The sequence below is a fragment of the Lithobates pipiens genome, unplaced genomic scaffold (assembly GCF_037356315.1).
Source record: "Lithobates pipiens isolate NorthernLeopardFrog02 unplaced genomic scaffold, aLitPip1_a1.2 Scaffold_22, whole genome shotgun sequence".
Taxonomy (NCBI): domain Eukaryota; kingdom Metazoa; phylum Chordata; class Amphibia; order Anura; family Ranidae; genus Lithobates; species Lithobates pipiens.
Window position 1 is genome coordinate 96,524,689 of NW_027507784.1, and position 19,260 is coordinate 96,543,948.

A 19,260-nucleotide genomic window follows, 5' to 3' on the forward strand; every position below is an offset into this window, starting at 1 on the left:
AACGGTCGTGTGTACGCGGCATTAGAGATAGAAGCCTTAAGGATAGAAGCCCCTGAAATGTGCTCCCCCACCAATGTTTGTAAAAATTAACATTTCTATTCCTGTATTACATATCAGAGGGGGTTCAGCTTCTATAAACCAGTGTTTCCTGAATATTCATAACCAATGCAGATAAATGACATATTTGTGTTGATTTACTAAAAGCTTAGTTATGTACAGGATGTGTTCACTTGTTGACTATACCCAGTCATGTATAGTAAAAATCAGAATTTTTTTTAATTTTTGCTTGCACTTGATTGGATGCTTAAAGAGATTCTAACGCCTTAAAGGAGAAGTACAGCCAAAGCTCATTTGTTTGTACTTCTCCTGTGAATCACAGAAGTGCAGTTAGTTTTGCACTCCTGTGACCCATTTTCAGCAGAGAGCGGGATAAAGTCCACTCTCTGCTGAGGTCACAGAAGTTGGTCCAGGCTCATCACGTCATCACGACTACAGAGTTGGGATCCGCCAGATCCCTGGACAGACACCCGGCTCAGCCTCTCAGCAAGCGGCTGGGAGCCTGAGCTGCCCGCCTCTGCCCTTCCACAGCCCAGCACTCCAGTGAGCAAGGAGGGAGCAGAGCAGAGAGCTGCTGATTGACAGTCATCAGCTCTCTGCTCACGGAGCTATGAGAACTGAGTGATCGGCGATGTTCGATTGCTCGGTTCTCAGTGTAGAGACACCGGGGGACAGATGCAGCATCAGACCGATGCTACACCCACCTAGGTAAATATGATTCTTAAAAAAAAACATACTTCTCTTTTTAGGTTTTTCACCGTAACGCATTCTATGCATTAAGGCGAAAAAACTTCTGTGTTGCAGCTGCTCCCCAGATCCCCCCACCTTTTCCTTACCTGAGCCCATCTGATCCTGCCGCTATCTCTCTCCCCCCATTGGAACAGATTGATAGCAGTGGGACGATTGGCTCCCGCTGCTGTCAATCAAATCCTGCTTGAACCCCATAAGAAGAGGATCAGGGCTGTTCTGTGCAAAACCATTGCACAGAGCAGGTAAGTATAGGCATGTTTGTTATATTTAAAAAAACAAAGCTTTATAACCACTTTAAAGTGAACACATCTTTACCTTATTCACTAACACTTTGCTAAGTCAACAGTATCTATTCTTTTAGTAATTCAACACCAGTTGTCTGGTCATAATTAGATTTCTGATTTAAATATGATTTTAGAAGTTGGGTACCAAGGAGTTATTGACTAAAATGAGTTGCCATACTGCATATGTAGATGCCCAAACAGCTTGAAAGAAAAGGCTGCATTTACACTTGAGCTGAGCATCCTTGGTGGTTAGTGCTAGGGAAAAGAAGTATGATATGTACAATTTCACAAGTTTGTTTGCACATTTTTCAGACGCTTCCATTGAAGTCTGTTGGGTCCAGAATACTTGACGTTTGAGGCTTGTAGCTCAAAAGAGCTCATGTACTTTTTACGAGCTTCAAACTTCAAGGGACACTACTTACATGTATGAACAGTCACAACTACAAACCATGTTGAGCGTTTTGGAGCACTCCAAAATGCTCAGGTATGAATTGGGGCTTAATTGATTTTTAGAATATGCAAAATAATGAAAAAAGGTAATACTGGGTCACTACATCTTTTACTTATTGTCCTTTCTATATGTTTAAACTTCAATTCACAGCTGCAAGAGCAACCTAAATATGAAGACAACTTATATATGTATTTATACTTTGTCATCTTTATCATATTTGGCTCCTTTTTCACTCTGAACCTCTTCATTGGTGTTATTATTGACAATTTCAATCAACAAAAAAAGAAGATAAGTATAATAGAATAAAACTGTTATTTGAATGGTTTGTCTAGCATCATGATATGTTATCTTTTTTCATTGGAACAGAATTTAGACTACTATTTAGATTCCACAATTAAACTCAGAAATACAAAACAGGCTTTTCTGGCAGAAGTGTGTCCCGAGCTCCTTCTTCAGTCTACTGATCACTACATGGAACCATTAGGGTTCAATAAAAGTGTTTGTAGGTTGCCTATGCCAAATGTCAGGGGAGGGGCATGGTTGTACCACTATGAAAGTTATAAACTTTGTACAAAAAATAAAATATAAAACACACATATCACAGCCACATCCACACAATCAGGACATACAGACATACCCCAAATCCCTAATTATACACACAATATTGCTTTTATTTTAAAACCTCATCCAGGTGATACTTTAGAAAAAGTTTGCTGAAGACCAAGCTGTAGAACAAGAAAATAATACATTTAGGCCTTTTAATAAATCACACCAATGTGCTCTATACTACATTGACAAGATTGTAAACAGTTTTTATTCTCGTTCTTTACTTTGGAGGTCAAGACATCTTCATGACAGAGGAGCAAAAGAAATATTATAATGCCATGAAAAAACTGGGGTCCAAGAAGCCACAAAAGCCCATTCCAAGACCACCGGTAAGTGTGCCTTATTACTGGTACCTACTATAATATCCTTCCTTGCAAGGAAGCATAATATTAAGACAGGCACAACAGCTGATTTACAAAAGAGTAGACTTGACATTTGCCAAATTCAGCTCTTTTAAGTGATATACCTGTATGCCATTCCAACTGACAAAACATGTGTGATACCGGGAAACCATAGTCAGTCACACTGCAATCTTGTACTCAAGTGTTCCCAAAGATTGACCATGTGAACAATCTCTGAAATGCAAAGGCATCTGCTAAATAAATTGAGTATTGATGGTTAAATGTCTCAGCATAGCACATACCCACTTCTGATCCAGTTGCGTGAGTACATTTTACCTTGTAGTTGGTAAAAAGGTGGGTTACCATGATTCTGATACATATATAGTCATGTATGCTGTTCAGTTCCCATTAATGCATATAAATTGTTTTAACGTTTGGGAACACCTGAGTGCAAAATTTTAGTGGGATTGATATATTTATTCATTTCAGGTATTTATATAGTGCTGACAATTTACGCCGTGCTTTTCATACTGTACATTTTGTCCCAGCCTTTAAGAACCTTACAATCTCACATTCATGCATACAGTATCTCACAAAAGTGAGTATATCCCTCACATTTTTGTAAATATTTTATTATATCTTTTCTTGTGAAAACACTGAAGAAATTACACTTTGCTACAATGAAAAGCAGTGAGTGTACAACTTGTATAACAGTGTAAATTTGCTGTCCCCTCAATATAACTCAACACGCAGCTATTAATGACTAAACTGCTGGCAACAAAAAGGAGTACACCCCTAAGTGAAAATGTCCAAATTGGGCCCAATTAGCCATTTTCCCTCCCCGGTATCATGTGACTCGTTAGTGTTTACAAGGTCTTAGGTGTGAATGGGAAGCAGTTGTGTTAAATTTGGTGTTATTGCTCTCACTCTCTCATACTGGTCACTGGAAGTTCAATATGGCATCTCATGGCAAAGAACTCTCTAATGATCTAAAAAAAATGAATTGTTGCTTTACATGAAGATGGCCTAGGTTATAAGAAGATTGCCTAGACCCTGAAATTGAGCTGCAGCATGGTGACCAAGACCATACAATGGTTTAACAGGACAGGTTCCACTCAGAACAGGCCTCGCCATGGTTGACCAAAGAAGTTGAGTGCACGTGCTCAGCGTCATATGTAGAGGTTGTCTTTGGGAAATAGACATATGAGTGCTGCCAGCATTGCTGCAGATGTTGAAGGAGCAGGGGGTCAACCTGTCAGTGCTCCAACCATATGCAGCACATTGCATCAAATTGGTCTGCATGGCTGTACTGCAGCAGAGCATGATCCCCTCCATTCAGAGACTAGGCCGCAGGGCAGTATTCCAACATGATAATGACCCCAAACACACCCCAAAGATGACCACTGCCTTGCTAATGAAGCTGAGGGTAAAGGTGATGGACTGGCCAAGCATGTCTCCAGACCTAAACCTTGAGCACCTGTGGGGCATCCTCAAACCGAAAGTGGAGGAGAGCAAGGTCTCTAACATCCACCAGCTCCGTGTCATGGAGAAGTGGAAGAGGACTCCAGTGGAAACCTGTGAAGCTGTGGTGAACTTCATGCCTAAGAGGGTTAAGGCAGTTCTGGAAAATAATGGTGGCTACACAAAATATTGACACTTTGGGCCCAATTTGGACATTTTCACTTAGGGGTGTACTCACTTTTGTTGCCAGCGGTTTAGACATTAATGGCTGTGTGTTGAGTTATTTTAAGGGACAGCACATTTTCACTGTTACACAAGCTGTACAATCAATACTTTACATTGTAGCAAAGTGTTCTTTCTTCAGTGTTGTCACATGAAAAGGTATAATAAAATATTTACAAAAATGTGAGGGGTGTACTCTTTTGTGAGATACTTTACATGTACTAGCATCAATTTAGACCGGATACAGTTAACCTTACAGCATGCCTTGGAGCACAAGGAGAACATGCACACTCTATGCAGACAGTGTCCTGGGCGGGATTCAAACTGAGGATGCCAGTGCTGCAGGTCCCATTCATGTTGCTAGGCAGAACATGGAAATGCCTTGTTTACATTTCCCCATTCTGCCTCTCCGTGCCCTGATCATGGGCCACCGGCGGACATTGAGTCCGCAGGACCCGCAGGCACGCTCCCACGCCAATGACGGAGTGACGTACGGGTATGCTGTTTTGTGCACCCGTGCCACAATGTCGACGTATATCGGCGAGAGCCAGTCGGCAAGTGGTTAAAAGCAAATACTGATTCATTGACACATGTCTTAGTTTAGAAAGAAACTCTTCCATTATTGGTGTCTGTTTCTCCAAAATTCTAGGTTTCATATTTAATTACCAGTATGTAGAACTCCGATTTAGCTTGTATAGAAAAGAGAAACCGATATTGTGAAATGTGCCAAAACAACTTTTGTTTGATATTATTTTTACATTAAGTGTTCACTATTTTTTATTTATTTTTTTGATAGAACAAATACCAAGGTTTTGTGTTCGATATTGTAACAAGGCAAGCTTTTGACATCACCATCATGATACTTATTTGCCTTAACATGGTAACAATGATGATTGAAACAGATGAACAAAGCCAAGATATGGAAAACTACTTGTACTGGATCAACATGGTCTTCATTGTCCTGTTCACTGGTGAATTTATTATGAAACTGATCTCACTGCGGCAATATTACTTCACAATTGGCTGGAACATATTTGATTTTGTTGTTGTCATTCTCTCCATTGTTGGTAAGTATTGTTGGTGCTGCACAGGTGTAGAATCATTGTAAATCACATCAAAGCAAAGTAAAGGAATATAGTGGTGTTGCTCAAAGGACACAGAAACAACTGGATATGAACTTTCATTATTTAACCAACAAACTTATTCATTTGCTATAAGAACAGAACAACAGTTGCAATTTTGCAAACAAATGGTCATTTTTTTCGAAAAGGTTTTTTTTTATACAGAAATGGTACATTTTGATTCCTTTCTCATTTTTGAAAAAGTGACCCAAGCATTTGTACAGTGAAGTTTGAAGTACTGGGTAGGTGTAACAAGGACTTCTGTTGGTAAAAAGGAATTATAATGTTTAACTTTTTTCTAAGATACATTCGGGAAGTGCAGCTTTCATGAGCTTTTTGTGAGCTTTCATCTTTAAGTAAACTAATATATGCTTTTAAACCTAAACTATCTGTTGTGGTCTTGAGTTGATAGGTGACTATAAATCCTACTTGTGGGACACAAATATTGAAACCAAGATTAATGGTGACATGGTTCATCACCTCTGTGGGGTTGATTTACCAAAACGAAAGAGTACAAAATCAGCTTCCAGGTTTTCTTGTCAAAGCTTAATTGAACCACCTGAAGTTAGAAGCTGATTGGCCACCATGCACAGCTGCACCAGATTTTGCACTCTCCAGTCTTAGCAAATCAACCCCAGTGCATCAAACTCACTTGGACTAAAATGCAAAATATAATACCTATATTAATGTCAGTTTAATGTGTATTATTGTTCATTACCTATCTTACTCTGTACATGTCTAGCCAATGTGATGATAATAAAAAAGAACATTGTCCTAGAGCAGTGATGGCGAACCTTGGCACCCCAGATGTTTTGGAACTACATATCCCACAATGCTCAACTACACTGCAGAGTTTTCCAAAGAGTTCCAAAACATCTAAAGTGCCAAGGTTCGCCATCACTGCCCTAGAGCCTAAAGCTGAGCTGTCCATTTTGTTTCTACTCACCTTTCTCACGCACAGTTAGCATCTTCCCATCCAATGTTCCTACATAAAATGAAAATTGTGTATACTTTTCTTCATGGCTATAATAGTCAACGAAGATACAAACACTCACTGTATTAATTTCCCAATTAGAAACTTCCAAATTGCTGTGCAAAACTCTGAAGTTGGATAAATGTACAGCTATGAAGAAGAAGTAGACATCGGCTTTTGACATTAAAGTGGAAGTAAACCCATCGATTTAAACAGTTAAAAAAAAAAAAAAAAAAAGCATGCCGGGAATGCTAACTGCACATTGGCTGTGCTCTCAGCCAAACTATCAAACCATTCAATGGCTGGTGTCATAATGAATCACATGTGCAGGACCATAGCAGTTGAAGATTAAACAGAGGCAAAGATGGCAGCTTCCTTAGCTGAAAACGATAGGGGAGTTTACTTCCACTTTAAGGGATCTTTTGAGATTAGAAATATAATAGCTGTGATCACTTAGTTCTTTTGAAGATACAGACTCTAGAGATGTCACCATGATTCTTGGTACTAGGGTTGTCCCGATACCACTTTTTAAGATCGAGTACAAGTACCGATAAGTACATGGCATTTTTTTCAAGTACTTGCCAATACCTAATACCGATACTTTCTTTAATGTCATGTGACAGTGGCATTAATATGCAGCACTAGTGAACACTGATAGGTGGCACTAATATGCAGCACTAGTGAGCACTGATAGGTGACACTGATTATGCAGCACTGATGAGCACTGACAGTTGTCACTGATTGATGGGCACTGACTGGTGGCTGGGACTGATGGTTGGCACTGATGGCTGGCACTGATGGCTGGCACTGATAGGTGGCACTGATGGGCAGGCACTGATTGTCAATTGCTGGCTTGGCATAATAATTTAAATGAATGATGAGGGGCAAGGAAGGATTTTGTAATGCTATATGTACAATACATGTGCAAGTACTCACACAAATTCTCGGTATCGGCACCTAAACTGATACTAGTGTCGGTATCGGTGCAACCCTACGTGATACCCTACTAATTGAGTCAATCACCCAGTGCAAACTATGTGCATATCACATGTTCTGATATCTAATATGTGCATGCTTGTTTCAGCACAGTAAATCACTATGATGAGGAGGAGTTTTAAAAAAAAGACGGCCTTTAAATAGAAGTCAGAAATGGCAGCTTCCATGTTTCTTTTAAAGCTGACCTCCAGGCAAATATAATCTAATTAAGGTGACCCTGTATATTTATAAATTACTGCTTGTTTAGACTCGGGGGTTGTAATGGAGAGGGATATTTACCTACTACCACCCTGTAAGGTAGGGGTCTCAAACTGATGGCCCTCCAGCTGTTGCGAAACTGCAAGTCCCAACATGTCTCTACCTGTGGGAGTCATGCTTGTAATGGTCAGCCTTGCAATGCCTCATGGGACTTGTAGTTTTGAAACAGCTGGAGGGCCGCCGGTTTGAGACCCCTGCTTTAGGGTGATCCTCCTTACTCCCCCTCCAGCCCTGGAATATGGGCAGGCACTCTGTTTCATCATATATAATGCAGAACCATGGGTGGTGACAGTGAGGGGGCAGCTGCACAACTGTGTGTCCAGGAGAGGAGCAGCAGCTTAATGGGACTAAAGGCTAAATGTAATTTGTTGCATTACATCCCTCAGGCTACATGAGAAGTCATTTATAACTATATGTTTAGGTGGGGGGTGTCATTTTCATTTTTTTTATAGTTGGCCAGAATTCAACCTTATGTCAAATGTGCTGTGTGGGAGAGAGGCAAATATATAAAGTAGTAGATGGCCTGATCTCAGTTGCAACTGCTTATACCCTCTGTTCCTGTGTTGCTGGTGCTTATGATATAGTAGCCTGTTATTTGATTGCCTCACATCGATTCCTGCTGGAAATTCCTCCTGGGGCAATTTCAGAAATGTCCAATCAGAGCAGAACCCAGGGAGGACTTAAAACAAGTAAGCAGATGAAACCTGTTAAATATCTTAGGATCACTTTGCAAGCAAACAGAATATACAGTATATCATAAAAGTGAGTACACACCTCACTTTTTGTAAATATTTTAATATATCTTTTCATGTGAAAACACTGAAGAAATTACACTTTGCTACACTGTAAAGTAGTGAGTGTACAGCTTCTATAACAGCATAAATTTGCTGCCCCGTCAAAATAACTCAACACAGGGCCATTAATGTCTAAACCGCTGGCAACAAAAGTTAGTACAACCCTAAGTGAAAATTTCCAAATTGGGCCCAATTAGCCATTTTCCCTCCCTGGTGTCACGTGGCTCATTAGTGTTATAAGGTCTCAGGTGGGAATGGGGAGCAGGTGCGTTAAATTTGGTGTTATCGCTCTCACTCTCTCATACTGGTCACTGTAAGTTCAACATGGCACCTTATGGCAAATAACTCTCTAAGGATCTGAAAAAAATAGTTGATGCTCTACATAAAGAGGGCCTAGGCTATAAGAAGATTGCCAAGACTCTGAAACTGAGCTGCAGCATGGTGACCAAGACCATACAGTGGTTTACCAGGACAGGCTCCACACAGAACAGGCCTCCACATGGTCGACCTAAGAAGTTGAGTGCACATGCTCAGCGTCATATCCAGAGGTTGTCTTTGAGAAATAGAGTGCTGCCAGCATTGCTGCAGAGGTTGAAGGGGCGGGGGGTCAGCCTGTCAGTGTTCAGACCATACACCGCACACCGCATCAAATTGTTCTGCATGGCTGTCGTCCCAAAAGGAAGCCTCAAACAGAAGGTGGAGGAGCGCAAGGTTTCTAACATCTACCAGCTCTATGATGTTGTCATGGAGAAGTGGAAGAGGACTCCAGTGCCAACCTGTGAAGCTCTGGTGAGCTCCATGCCCAAGAGGGTTAAGGCAGAGCTGGAAAATAATGGTGACCACACAAAATATTGTCACTTTGGGCCCAATTTGGACATTTTCCCTTAGAGGTGTACTCACTTTTATTGCCAGCAGTTTAGACATTAATGGCTGTGTGTTGAGTTATTTTGAGGGGACAGCAAATTTACACCGTTATACAAGCTGTACACTCACTACTTTACATTGTAGCAAAGTGTCCTTTCTTCAGTGTTGTCACATCAAAAGATATAATAAAATATTTACAAAAATGTGAGGAGTTTATTCACTCTTGTGAGATACTGTATGTAAAGCTGGGCATACACATGCAGTTTTTTTTTCCCGTTCAAAACTGACAGATTCCAGCATCAATACAAACGATGCATGATGCAAGGATCTCCACTTCTGCACTATTGTACTCTTACAGGGGGGACTCCCCATCCCCCTTAGAATACACAGATCAGCGCTTGCAGCCATTGGCTGCAAGTGCTGATTGAATGCTGGTTTTCTGTCTTCTGTTGAACAGATAGCAGTACACGCATACCAAAAGTCAACAGAAAGCGGATTATTTTCAGTCCATGTATATCCTTCTAAAATCTGTTGCTAGGCCAAGGGGCATGCTACAGGCTTATCTGGTGTTTTCATGATCCCCTGCTCCTTTCCTGCCAGTGAAGTAGAATACACATTTTATATATGTACTTATTCAGTGTGCAAGACTTGTTTACATTTTTTTTAAATGTTAATTTCAAAGTGCAGAAATGTATATTATGTTATTTTTTTAAATGTTGTCAGTCCTCTTGAATATCTTTTTCTGTTTCTCTTTTTAGGCATGTTTCTGGCTGACATGATAGAAAACTATTTTGTTTCTCCAACATTATTCAGAGTTATAAGACTTGCCAGGATTGGGAGAATCTTGCGTCTCATTAAAGGAGCCAAGGGAATTCGTACTCTGCTTTTTGCTTTGATGATGTCACTTCCTGCTCTGTTCAATATTGGTCTTCTGTTGTTTTTAGTGATGTTCATTTACGCTATCTTTGGAATGTCAAACTTTGCCTACGTCAAGAAAGAAGCAGGAATTGATGACATGTTTAATTTTGAAACATTTGGCAACAGTATGATTTGCTTGTTCCAAATCACTACATCAGCTGGGTGGGATGGCTTATTAGCACCTATTCTGAACAGTGGTGCACCAGACTGCGACCCAAATGCAGAACACCCTGGGAGTTCAGTAAGAGGGGATTGTGGTAACCCTTCTGTTGGGATTTTCTTCTTTGTAAGTTATATCATCATATCATTTTTAGTGGTGGTAAACATGTATATTGCTGTCATTTTGGAAAACTTTAGTGTTGCCACGGAGGAAAGTGCAGAACCCCTTGGAGAGGATGACTTTGAGATGTTTTATGAAGTTTGGGAAAAGTTTGATCCAGATGCAACACAATTCATTCAGTACAGTAAATTGCCTGATTTTGCTGACGCTCTGGATCCACCTCTTCGTATACCAAAACCAAACAGAGTTCCGCTTATTGCAATGGATCTTCCCATGGTAAGTGGTGACCGAATTCATTGCCTTGACATCTTGTTTGCCTTTACAAAGCGAGTGTTGGGTGAAGGAGATGAAATGGATAATCTTCGCCAACCAATGGAAGAGCGGTTCATGGCATCCAACCCTTCAAAGGTCTCCTATGAACCAATTACGTCTACCCTAAGGAGAAAACAAGAGGAATTGTCAGTGGTCATCATTCAGCGTTCTTTCCGGCGCTATATTTTACGGAAAACTATTAAACAAGCTTCATTAATGTATAGAAAAGATAAAATGAAAGAAGTTAATTGCTTGCCTATTAAAGAAGACCTGGTTATTGATAAGCTTAATGGGAACTCAACTTCAGATAAGACTGATATGACACCCTCTACAACATCACCTCCATCATACGATAGTGTAACAAAACCAGACAAGGAAAAACATGAAAAAGACAAAGCAGAAAAAGAGGACAAAAGCAAAGATGCCAGGGAGAATAAAAAATAAAACTGCACATTTTTTCATTTGTGTGATAAATTGTTTACAACCTGTGAAGATGACCCATCTGTGTCAACAGGACTCCTCCGGGAGATCTATGCCAAACTGACAGTTCTTGCATACATGTACTCAAGGTCAGTGCCTATAATAAGACAGTGACCTCTTGTCAAGAGATGGTGTATCAGCCTTGACTGGTGGTTACTGTTTAAATAACCAGTTGACACTTCTTACGCAGAGGGCCAAAAACGGCTTCTCAGTCTGTTGGGACCAGTCATGGGAATGCAAACTCTTATTGTTTGTGTGTTTCACATAAAACACTGTAGTACAATAATTGTGTCCACTGTTTGCATTTTCAATTACCATACTGCCATATGTTTACAGACTTGTGTTAGTGGATCAACTGTTTTTTGTTTTATTTTGTTTTTTATAATTTGTAGGTCATTTATTTATATATGTGACTATTTTTGTATATGGGTTTTACAGTACATTGGGGATATAATACAACCTTTAAAAAAAATATTATAAGTCTAAGAAAAAAAAAAAGACGACCACACACTGTACATGTGAGGAGGTTATTCACATTAACTCGAGCAGTCAGTGGGCACTCGTAGAAAATAAGAAGGCACACCTAAGCTTTTTCAAATATTGACATCTATGTGTGGGCTAGGACAGAAAAGTGGTTGCACCTATAATATCATCCCAGAAGTGACTGGGAAGTAACGTCACTGTAACGCATATGGCAAATCTACTTCTTAAGGTCGTCTTGCTGCTCAAAAACCAATGAATCATAAAGAGCACTCCCCTGTTTGTCCAGATCTCTAGATCACATCTCCCAGGTAAATTAAAAAATGATTTTTTAATGGCAGTGAGTGGCAGATATATGTTTGGATCAAAAGAGTAGAAAATATATCAATGGAGTGCATATATTAAAACCAAACAAAATGGAAGATTCTTTGGATTGTGAGTGATATTTAGTGAACAAGACTATTTAATAAAACAAAAATTCCTATAAATATAGAGTAATGTCACTTATTTGTATATTTATTTTATCGAAACAGTTATATTTAATAATTATGCACTGTTAAGTTATATAATAAAATAGGGACTGTGATGATTTTTGGGGGAAAGCATATATTTAAGAAAATATATATATCATTGTTTATTAAGAAGGTTTAGAATGGATAGATGGATAGTCACTTGCAGAGAGTTAGCCATTGCACATGAATAAAATTGTGCAAGCTGTGGTCAACAACTCAAGATCATTTCTCTGACCCATTATGTGCCTGTGAACTTGCGAGTCTTTGTACTATGGAATTATAATAGGTGTGTTTTGCCAAAGGACAAAAACTCCTATTGTGCTTGCCTAAATGGTCTGTCCTCCAAAAGGACAGACCAGATGACAGCACGACATCAGTCATTTTGAAAGTGTTCCATAGTGGAATGTACAACAGAAATTATTAAGGCAAAACACACCTCCCCATAAGAAGCACGTCTATACATGCTTAACTATATAAAGTAGGTTGTGGCTGTACTATGTATAGGGCCCATGCCGTTTAACGGTTTAGACAGTAGCAATTGACAAGACTCCATTTGAAATTTTCGCTAGACCTCTGCGTGAAATGCATTTCCTATTCCGAAATCAATAGTGGGAAAATGGCCAATATATATTTCATTGATGTTTAATATCAAGTTTGTTGATGATGATGTTGGAATTTTATGTCCACAACAACAGACTGATGTGATCACATGATGACATATTCCACAAAATGCTATCATGACACTTAAAGAGGTGTATCATTTTATTGATTTCACTGGTGAAAACAAATTAATCAATAAATGGGCGTCTTCCCTGAATGATTGTAATTATTTTTGGACACAAACTCATGCAAAAGAAACTGTTGCTTCATAAATGAAGAAATAGCTGTGTTACACTGTTGCCAAAACCAGTTGTGTACTGTCTTAACAATTCTGTGTTACAAAAAAAAGTGATAGTACCTTACAGATGTTAATGTAGACTCGGTCTTTTGAAAAAATGCAAGTGTTTTGATAATATATTATACAAACTGTCTTGAATGTACATTGTAGATAAAACAGCAATTGTATTCCACTTAGCATGTCACTGTATGGGACTCCTTCAACATATATTCCATACAAAGTGTCTTAATTATATTTTTGTCTTATACAGTGTACAGGATACCATATGGACACAAAACATTAACATAAATGCAGGGCCCCCATTCATCACATTTTTTTTTTATTACGTCTGAAAAAAAAAAAACTTTACCTGGATCTTTATGTGACATTTTCTAAGATTCTTTATTTCAGCTGATAGTTGAAAATTAATAAAAATAAGTATTGGCTACTTAAATTATATTTGGGTATGTGGTATAATTAATGGATTGAGTTTTATTGCTGGTTGCTTATTTTTACATAAGTGTCTGTCAGGTCGAGTAGCAATTCTTAGCTTTTTTTTTTCTTCAATAACTTGCCATTTCATTATAAAGAAATTTAGGTGGATTTATTAAATACAAAGAATGATTATTTAGACTAGTGCAGCTATGCTCACTTAAAGTGTTACTAAACCCAGGACCCTGCGTTCTCTATATCTGGTCTCCCACAGTACGCAGAGCATGGAAATGCAATTATTTTAGTAAATGTAAACTGCTAAATACCGTTTCTCATCAGCAGAATATAGCAGTCTTGTGACTTCTATGAGTGTTTGGTTAAAGCTTGTAGGAGGAGTTTTCATTCTGCACTGACTGTCCTATCAGGATGCAGGGCCCTTGACCCTCTGTCTGGATAGTGCTGATTGGCCCTGTGCTGATCACATGCACCCTCCTAAGGAAAAAAAAAATCTCTAGCAATACACACCAAGCTGAGCATGTGCAGCCTGCTCCCTGGCTCTGTATTATCAGGAAATATATTGGGGACAGTGGAAGAAGGGGAGAATCAGAGGAGACAGGATCAAACAGCATTTTTACACAATGCAGATTACCCCCTTAATTTACACAGTGAGTATAACAAGAATGCTTTACTGCATATATAGACTGATTTTACTGTTGTGGGTTTAGTAACACTTTAAATAAATGATATGCAAGTCAAAGTCCTATTTTTATTTGAATTACTAAGCACTTGATTGGGTATTTGAGGTGAACAGATTATTATTGAGCTGACTACACGCTGACTCTCCAATACACCTTGCTGAAGGACATGCAAGACAACACACTAATATGTATTGTGCTGCGCTGCCAGAAATGGTACATGCATCTTTTTGGGTGCGTTTGCCAACCCATTGACGTAAATAGTCTTCTGCAATGCAATGCACTTTCATGTGCAGAATAACACATTAGCGCCCTGCAATAGTGTGTATGTGCCTTGATTCTTTAGTCACCTAAAGGTAAGTCTTTCTATTGATTACAGGAGAACCTCAGTCACCAAAAATAATATGCCCATTTTTTACAGCAGTAATCATGTGCAAAATGGTTTTCTAAACCTAAAAACTGGGAATAATTTTTATTTTTTTTTGTCTATTCATCAAAAAAATACAAAGCAGGCAGTGACATATAGACGCCGCAACATACTACAAAATTATTTGTTTATGCTTTATTTTTGCAGAGGCACATATTATATGTAAAAATATCTTTGTATATAAATTTTCGATATTAGCAAATTCAATGTCACTATATTTACAAATGCTTTCTACAGCAATTTTTAATAGTGAAATGTGATTATACTTGCTGCCATGCAACAATATAAGTATAATACTTATATGTGCATTTCCCAGTAGCATTTCCCCTGGAGTTTAATTATTTAAGGTGTCCATTGTCAGTGAGCCTGTGTTAGGTTGACCATTGACTAAAGGGATGTGGTTGATTGTGCAGGCACAAACTAACCACCAGGAGGCACGTCAGTTAGTGAGTCAATACATACCGTAATTATATGTATAGCTTTCTGAGTACACATGTTTATGTGAATATTGAAGGAGGGAACTTGGGCAAGTGGGGGGAAAGAACAGAACAACCAACACACTGGGGGTCATTTACGAAAGGCAAATCTACTTTGCACTGCAAGTACACTTGAAAATGCACTGACAGTGCACTTGGAAGTACAGTTGCTCTAAATCTAAGGGGTAGATCTGAAATGAGTGGAAGCTCTGCTGATTTTATCATCCAATCATGTGCAAGCTAAAATGATGTTTTTTATTGTTCTTGCATGTCCTCCTCGGATTTACTTCCAAGTGCACTTTCAGTGCAAAGTGGATTTGCCTTTAGTAAATAACCCCCACAGTCATGTTTAGCTATGTTTAGCCATGCATTGTTATGACAGACATGAAATCAGCCCGGAGAACAGATAAAATGAGCCTAGGGCTGGATTTCCATTACCAAAGCCTGTAGGCTCTCCATGTAACCTCCTTCTGCTAGGATCACTTACATAGGATGTGTCCTGATCTAACCTTGTTTAGAATATTGAGATAATGGGGGTTATTTACAAAAGGCAAATCCACTTTGCACTACAAGTGCAAACTACAAGTGCAAAGTGCACTTGAAATTGCACTGCAAGTGCACTTGGAAGTGCAGCTGCTGTAAATCTGAGAGGTAGATCTAAAATTAGGGGAAGCCCTGCTGATTTTATCATCCAATCATGTGTAAGCTAAAATGCTGTTTTTTGAATTTTCCTTGCACGTCCCACTTGGATCCACAGCGACTGCACTTTCAAGTGCAATTTGCACTTGTAGTTTGCACTTGTAGTGCAAAATGAATTTGCCTTTCGTAAATAACCCCCAATGTGTCATTGGCATTATTTTAGATTCATTTTCTCACTGATGATGGGACATCCATGGCTAATAATTCTAAAAGGTAATGCAGCCGCTTTGTTTCTGACTCCTATAGGCCCATGCCTACTGTACCCAATGGTAACTCCAGGATTAAATGAGCCAGGTTGGGCAATAACTATTTCATTTCCATGACCAGCTGTTGTTTCTCCTCGTTTGGTTTTGCTGTTGCATTCAAACACAGGTTGGTGGATCCAATAAATCACGTCCTTGTTTGTGCAATCTTAAAATTAGGCAGAACAACATATTTTCCACTGGCATAGTAGAGCTAAAAAACTGATTATTGTAGAATAGAAAACTTATACATTTTTGTTAAAGAAAAACTTTTTTTAAAAACTTCAAACATTATTTAGTATTTTGTAACATGTTTTGCACTTTACTTTTTCACAATACCTATCTTTAAAGCTTTAACTTTTTCCAGTCTGAATTTCTATAGATTAAAGATGATGTACAAACAAAATCATTTTGTTAGGGTTGATCAATTATGGCATTTGGTCTTCTGAAAGATCTTCTATATATATCCTATTAACATAGAGATAATATAGGTATATGAGTATAAATATTTTTGGGGAGGTGTTTACTATAAAGTTTTTTGTTTTGTTTTTTCACAGAGAACGTTTCTTTTTATCTTTTTTTTTTAATGATTTTAAATACAAAACCAAAAATGTAATCTTTTGCAGCTTAGATGTTGTGGCTGAATTTGTTTTCTTTTCGCCTCTGTTTTCACCTGGTGATCTGGCTAATAACACACCTTCTGTCCCCATTCTGGTAGGAACACAGGGGACACCTTCGGACAGCATCATTGACAGTCTGGGGGTGGGGAATGTTAGATGTACTAGTAGATTTAGACACACTAACAAATTGAAAGTGGTTGTAAAGCCTTAAAGTATTTGTAACCTTAAAAAAATAAATTAAAAAAATGGTCCTGTTCTTATAAAGCATGAACAACAGCACAGTGCTTGTGCTGTGTAATTTGGCCCCTTGTATCATATAAAATACCTGGATGATCCTGCCTGGATCTGCCCTCCCCCCTTTAAACTGACCACGGTTTATCATGGCTGCTGAGCCCTGACACCGTGGTCAGTTTACGTCATCTGCACTACATTTCTTTCTACAGTTTCCTCTGTTACATTAAATAATGTTCCCCAGAGTATGTGTTTTTTTGTTGTGTTTTTTTTTTTTTAAAATAAGCCGCTGTATACCTTTTTCATAGTGCCGCTTGGCGCTCATGTTACCGGTCACCTCTTTCATCCTCCTGGCTGATGTCAGAGGGGGATTCTCAGCCTCTCCTGCTGTAGCTGTCAGATCGAGAGTGTGGAGAGGTGGCTGGTCACGTGAGCGCCAATTGGCGCTATAAAATAAGATATATAGGGACTTATTAAAAAAAAAACACATACAGTGGGGATTGTAGAAAGAAGACTCAGTGGCTTAACAACCACTTTAAGGTTTTTCACCTTAATGCATTCTATGCTAACCTTCTGTGCTGCAGCTCCCCCCGACCCTCCCTTTTTCTTACCTGAGCCAGAGATGTGCATGATCACAGCAGCTCCAGCTGCTGTCTCTCTCCTCATTGGACAGATTGATAGCAGCAGCAGCAGCATTTGGCTCCTGCTGCTGTCAATAAAATCCTGAGACTCATGAGGGGGGTGGCGGTCCGGGTCCCGCTGTCTGTGTCAATGGACAGCTTTCCATGAGGGGCCTGAAGTGCCGGTGGGGGACCCCAGAAGAAGAGGATCAGTGCTGCTTTGTGCAAAACTAATGCACAAAGCAGGTAAGTATAGGCAGGTTTGTTATTTTTATTTTAAAAAATATGAAGGTTTATAGACACTTGAAGCCAAAGCTCCAGCACACACTTTATAAGCAGTTACAGCAACAATTTTGTTTCTAAACGTTCATAAAGATCATTGTAAGCACCACTGTCAGTGTTAAATGGTTTGTCTCAACCCTGTAACTGCTACATTTGCAGGACAGCTTTTTCTGTTGAAAAACGACAGACTTACTGTCCAGATCACCAGGGGAAAATAAAGTAAAGAAAGCCAATAAAAACAAATGCAGATATCACATCTAAGAATTGGTAAGTTGCAATATAATAACATGTTTTGCTACTGAATTTAATACCGCTTTAAGGGTGATTTATTAATGAAACAATTTACTCTGGCTTAGTGGACTGGATTTAACTCAAAAACATGAGAACAATTTAAAAAAAAAGTAAATTCTGCAGAATATACCTTGAAGTTTGCAACACAGGTTGACTTGGCCACTATTAGAAGAATGCCTTCAAAGTGAAATTTCGATTTTTGTTGCTCTTCACTCAGCCCATCTGATAGTTTAAATGCAGATTCCTGGGCTTGCATAAAACTACTCCCTGTAGATTTTAGGGGTATTCATTTTGCTTACAGGTCAAGATCAGTGATGGCAGCCTACCTATTTCACTTAACATAGATTTACTGTAAAGCTAAACTCCAGTCAGCCCTAAAAATCGCTGATGCCAGGGAACAGGGGAGCAAGAAATAAGGTACATATTCCACTACTTCCAAAACTTTCCCTAGATTAAATCAGCATTGACACCTTACTTTTTGGGAATAGGGGTAAGGGAGCCGCCTTCTACTAATTTTTTTTTTTTTTATGGCTGGCTGGAGTTCAGCTTTAAAGGAAAACAAGTCACAGAGATGCTGTTGTAGGCATGACACTCAGGACTCAAGGAAAACTAGTGACGTAAGTTAAGGTGGCTAACTTCTCTGATGATCTGATTGCCTTCAGTACAGTTTTCCATCCTTGAACCACTGTGAAGACAGTGGGTGTGTATATTGTTACATTGCTCCCTATGGTTCTGGTGGCGCTGAGAGCTGTGCTGCTTGAACAGTTGATTCCCTTTACCGGTATTAGGTTAGTGACAGGTTCACCTTAAAACACTGCTAAAAATATTTATTTCCTGCCTGTTTAGTTTTTAGTGGTTTTTGGCACACAGGTTCATCAACATGCAAGTTAGCAGTGCTACAACCCATGTAATTTATTCCAAAATAATGATGATCATCAATTCTTTACAATGTTACCAGTTTTTACACAATCTTTCGCATGTTTTTCTATGTTTTGTGCTTCATTTGCTGAAGCACTAAATTGCATAATTGCCTCATTGTAAATAATGCATTAATAAATTGTAGTACTTTTAATAAATATTAAAAAAAATCAAGAGTGTTTTCTTTATAACAGTATGTTCCATAATCCAGTTGAAATATTCTACAAGATTTTCTAAAATTCTTTTTTACTTAAAACATACGTGAACTACACCGCTAAATGCATTTTCCA

At 38.8% G+C, this 19,260-nt stretch overlaps 1 protein-coding gene across 5 annotated transcripts in view; it reads left to right on the forward strand.

Annotated features, from left to right (window-relative positions):
* The window catches only part of LOC143923962 (sodium channel protein type 2 subunit alpha-like), a 372,282-nt gene extending 353,581 nt beyond the window's left edge, over positions 1 to 18,701 (forward strand). For all 5 annotated transcript variants that reach the window (XM_077447919.1, XM_077447918.1, XM_077447920.1 and 2 more), the window contains 4 exons: positions 1,693 to 1,830; positions 2,373 to 2,477; positions 4,969 to 5,239; positions 9,937 to 18,701. In XM_077447919.1, coding sequence (XP_077304045.1) covers positions 1,693 to 1,830; positions 2,373 to 2,477; positions 4,969 to 5,239; positions 9,937 to 11,132 — 1,710 coding nt within the window. In that variant the 3' untranslated portion in view covers positions 11,133 to 18,701. The remainder of the gene's footprint in view (positions 1 to 1,692; positions 1,831 to 2,372; positions 2,478 to 4,968; positions 5,240 to 9,936) is intronic.
* Positions 18,702 to 19,260: the final 559 nt, after the last annotated feature.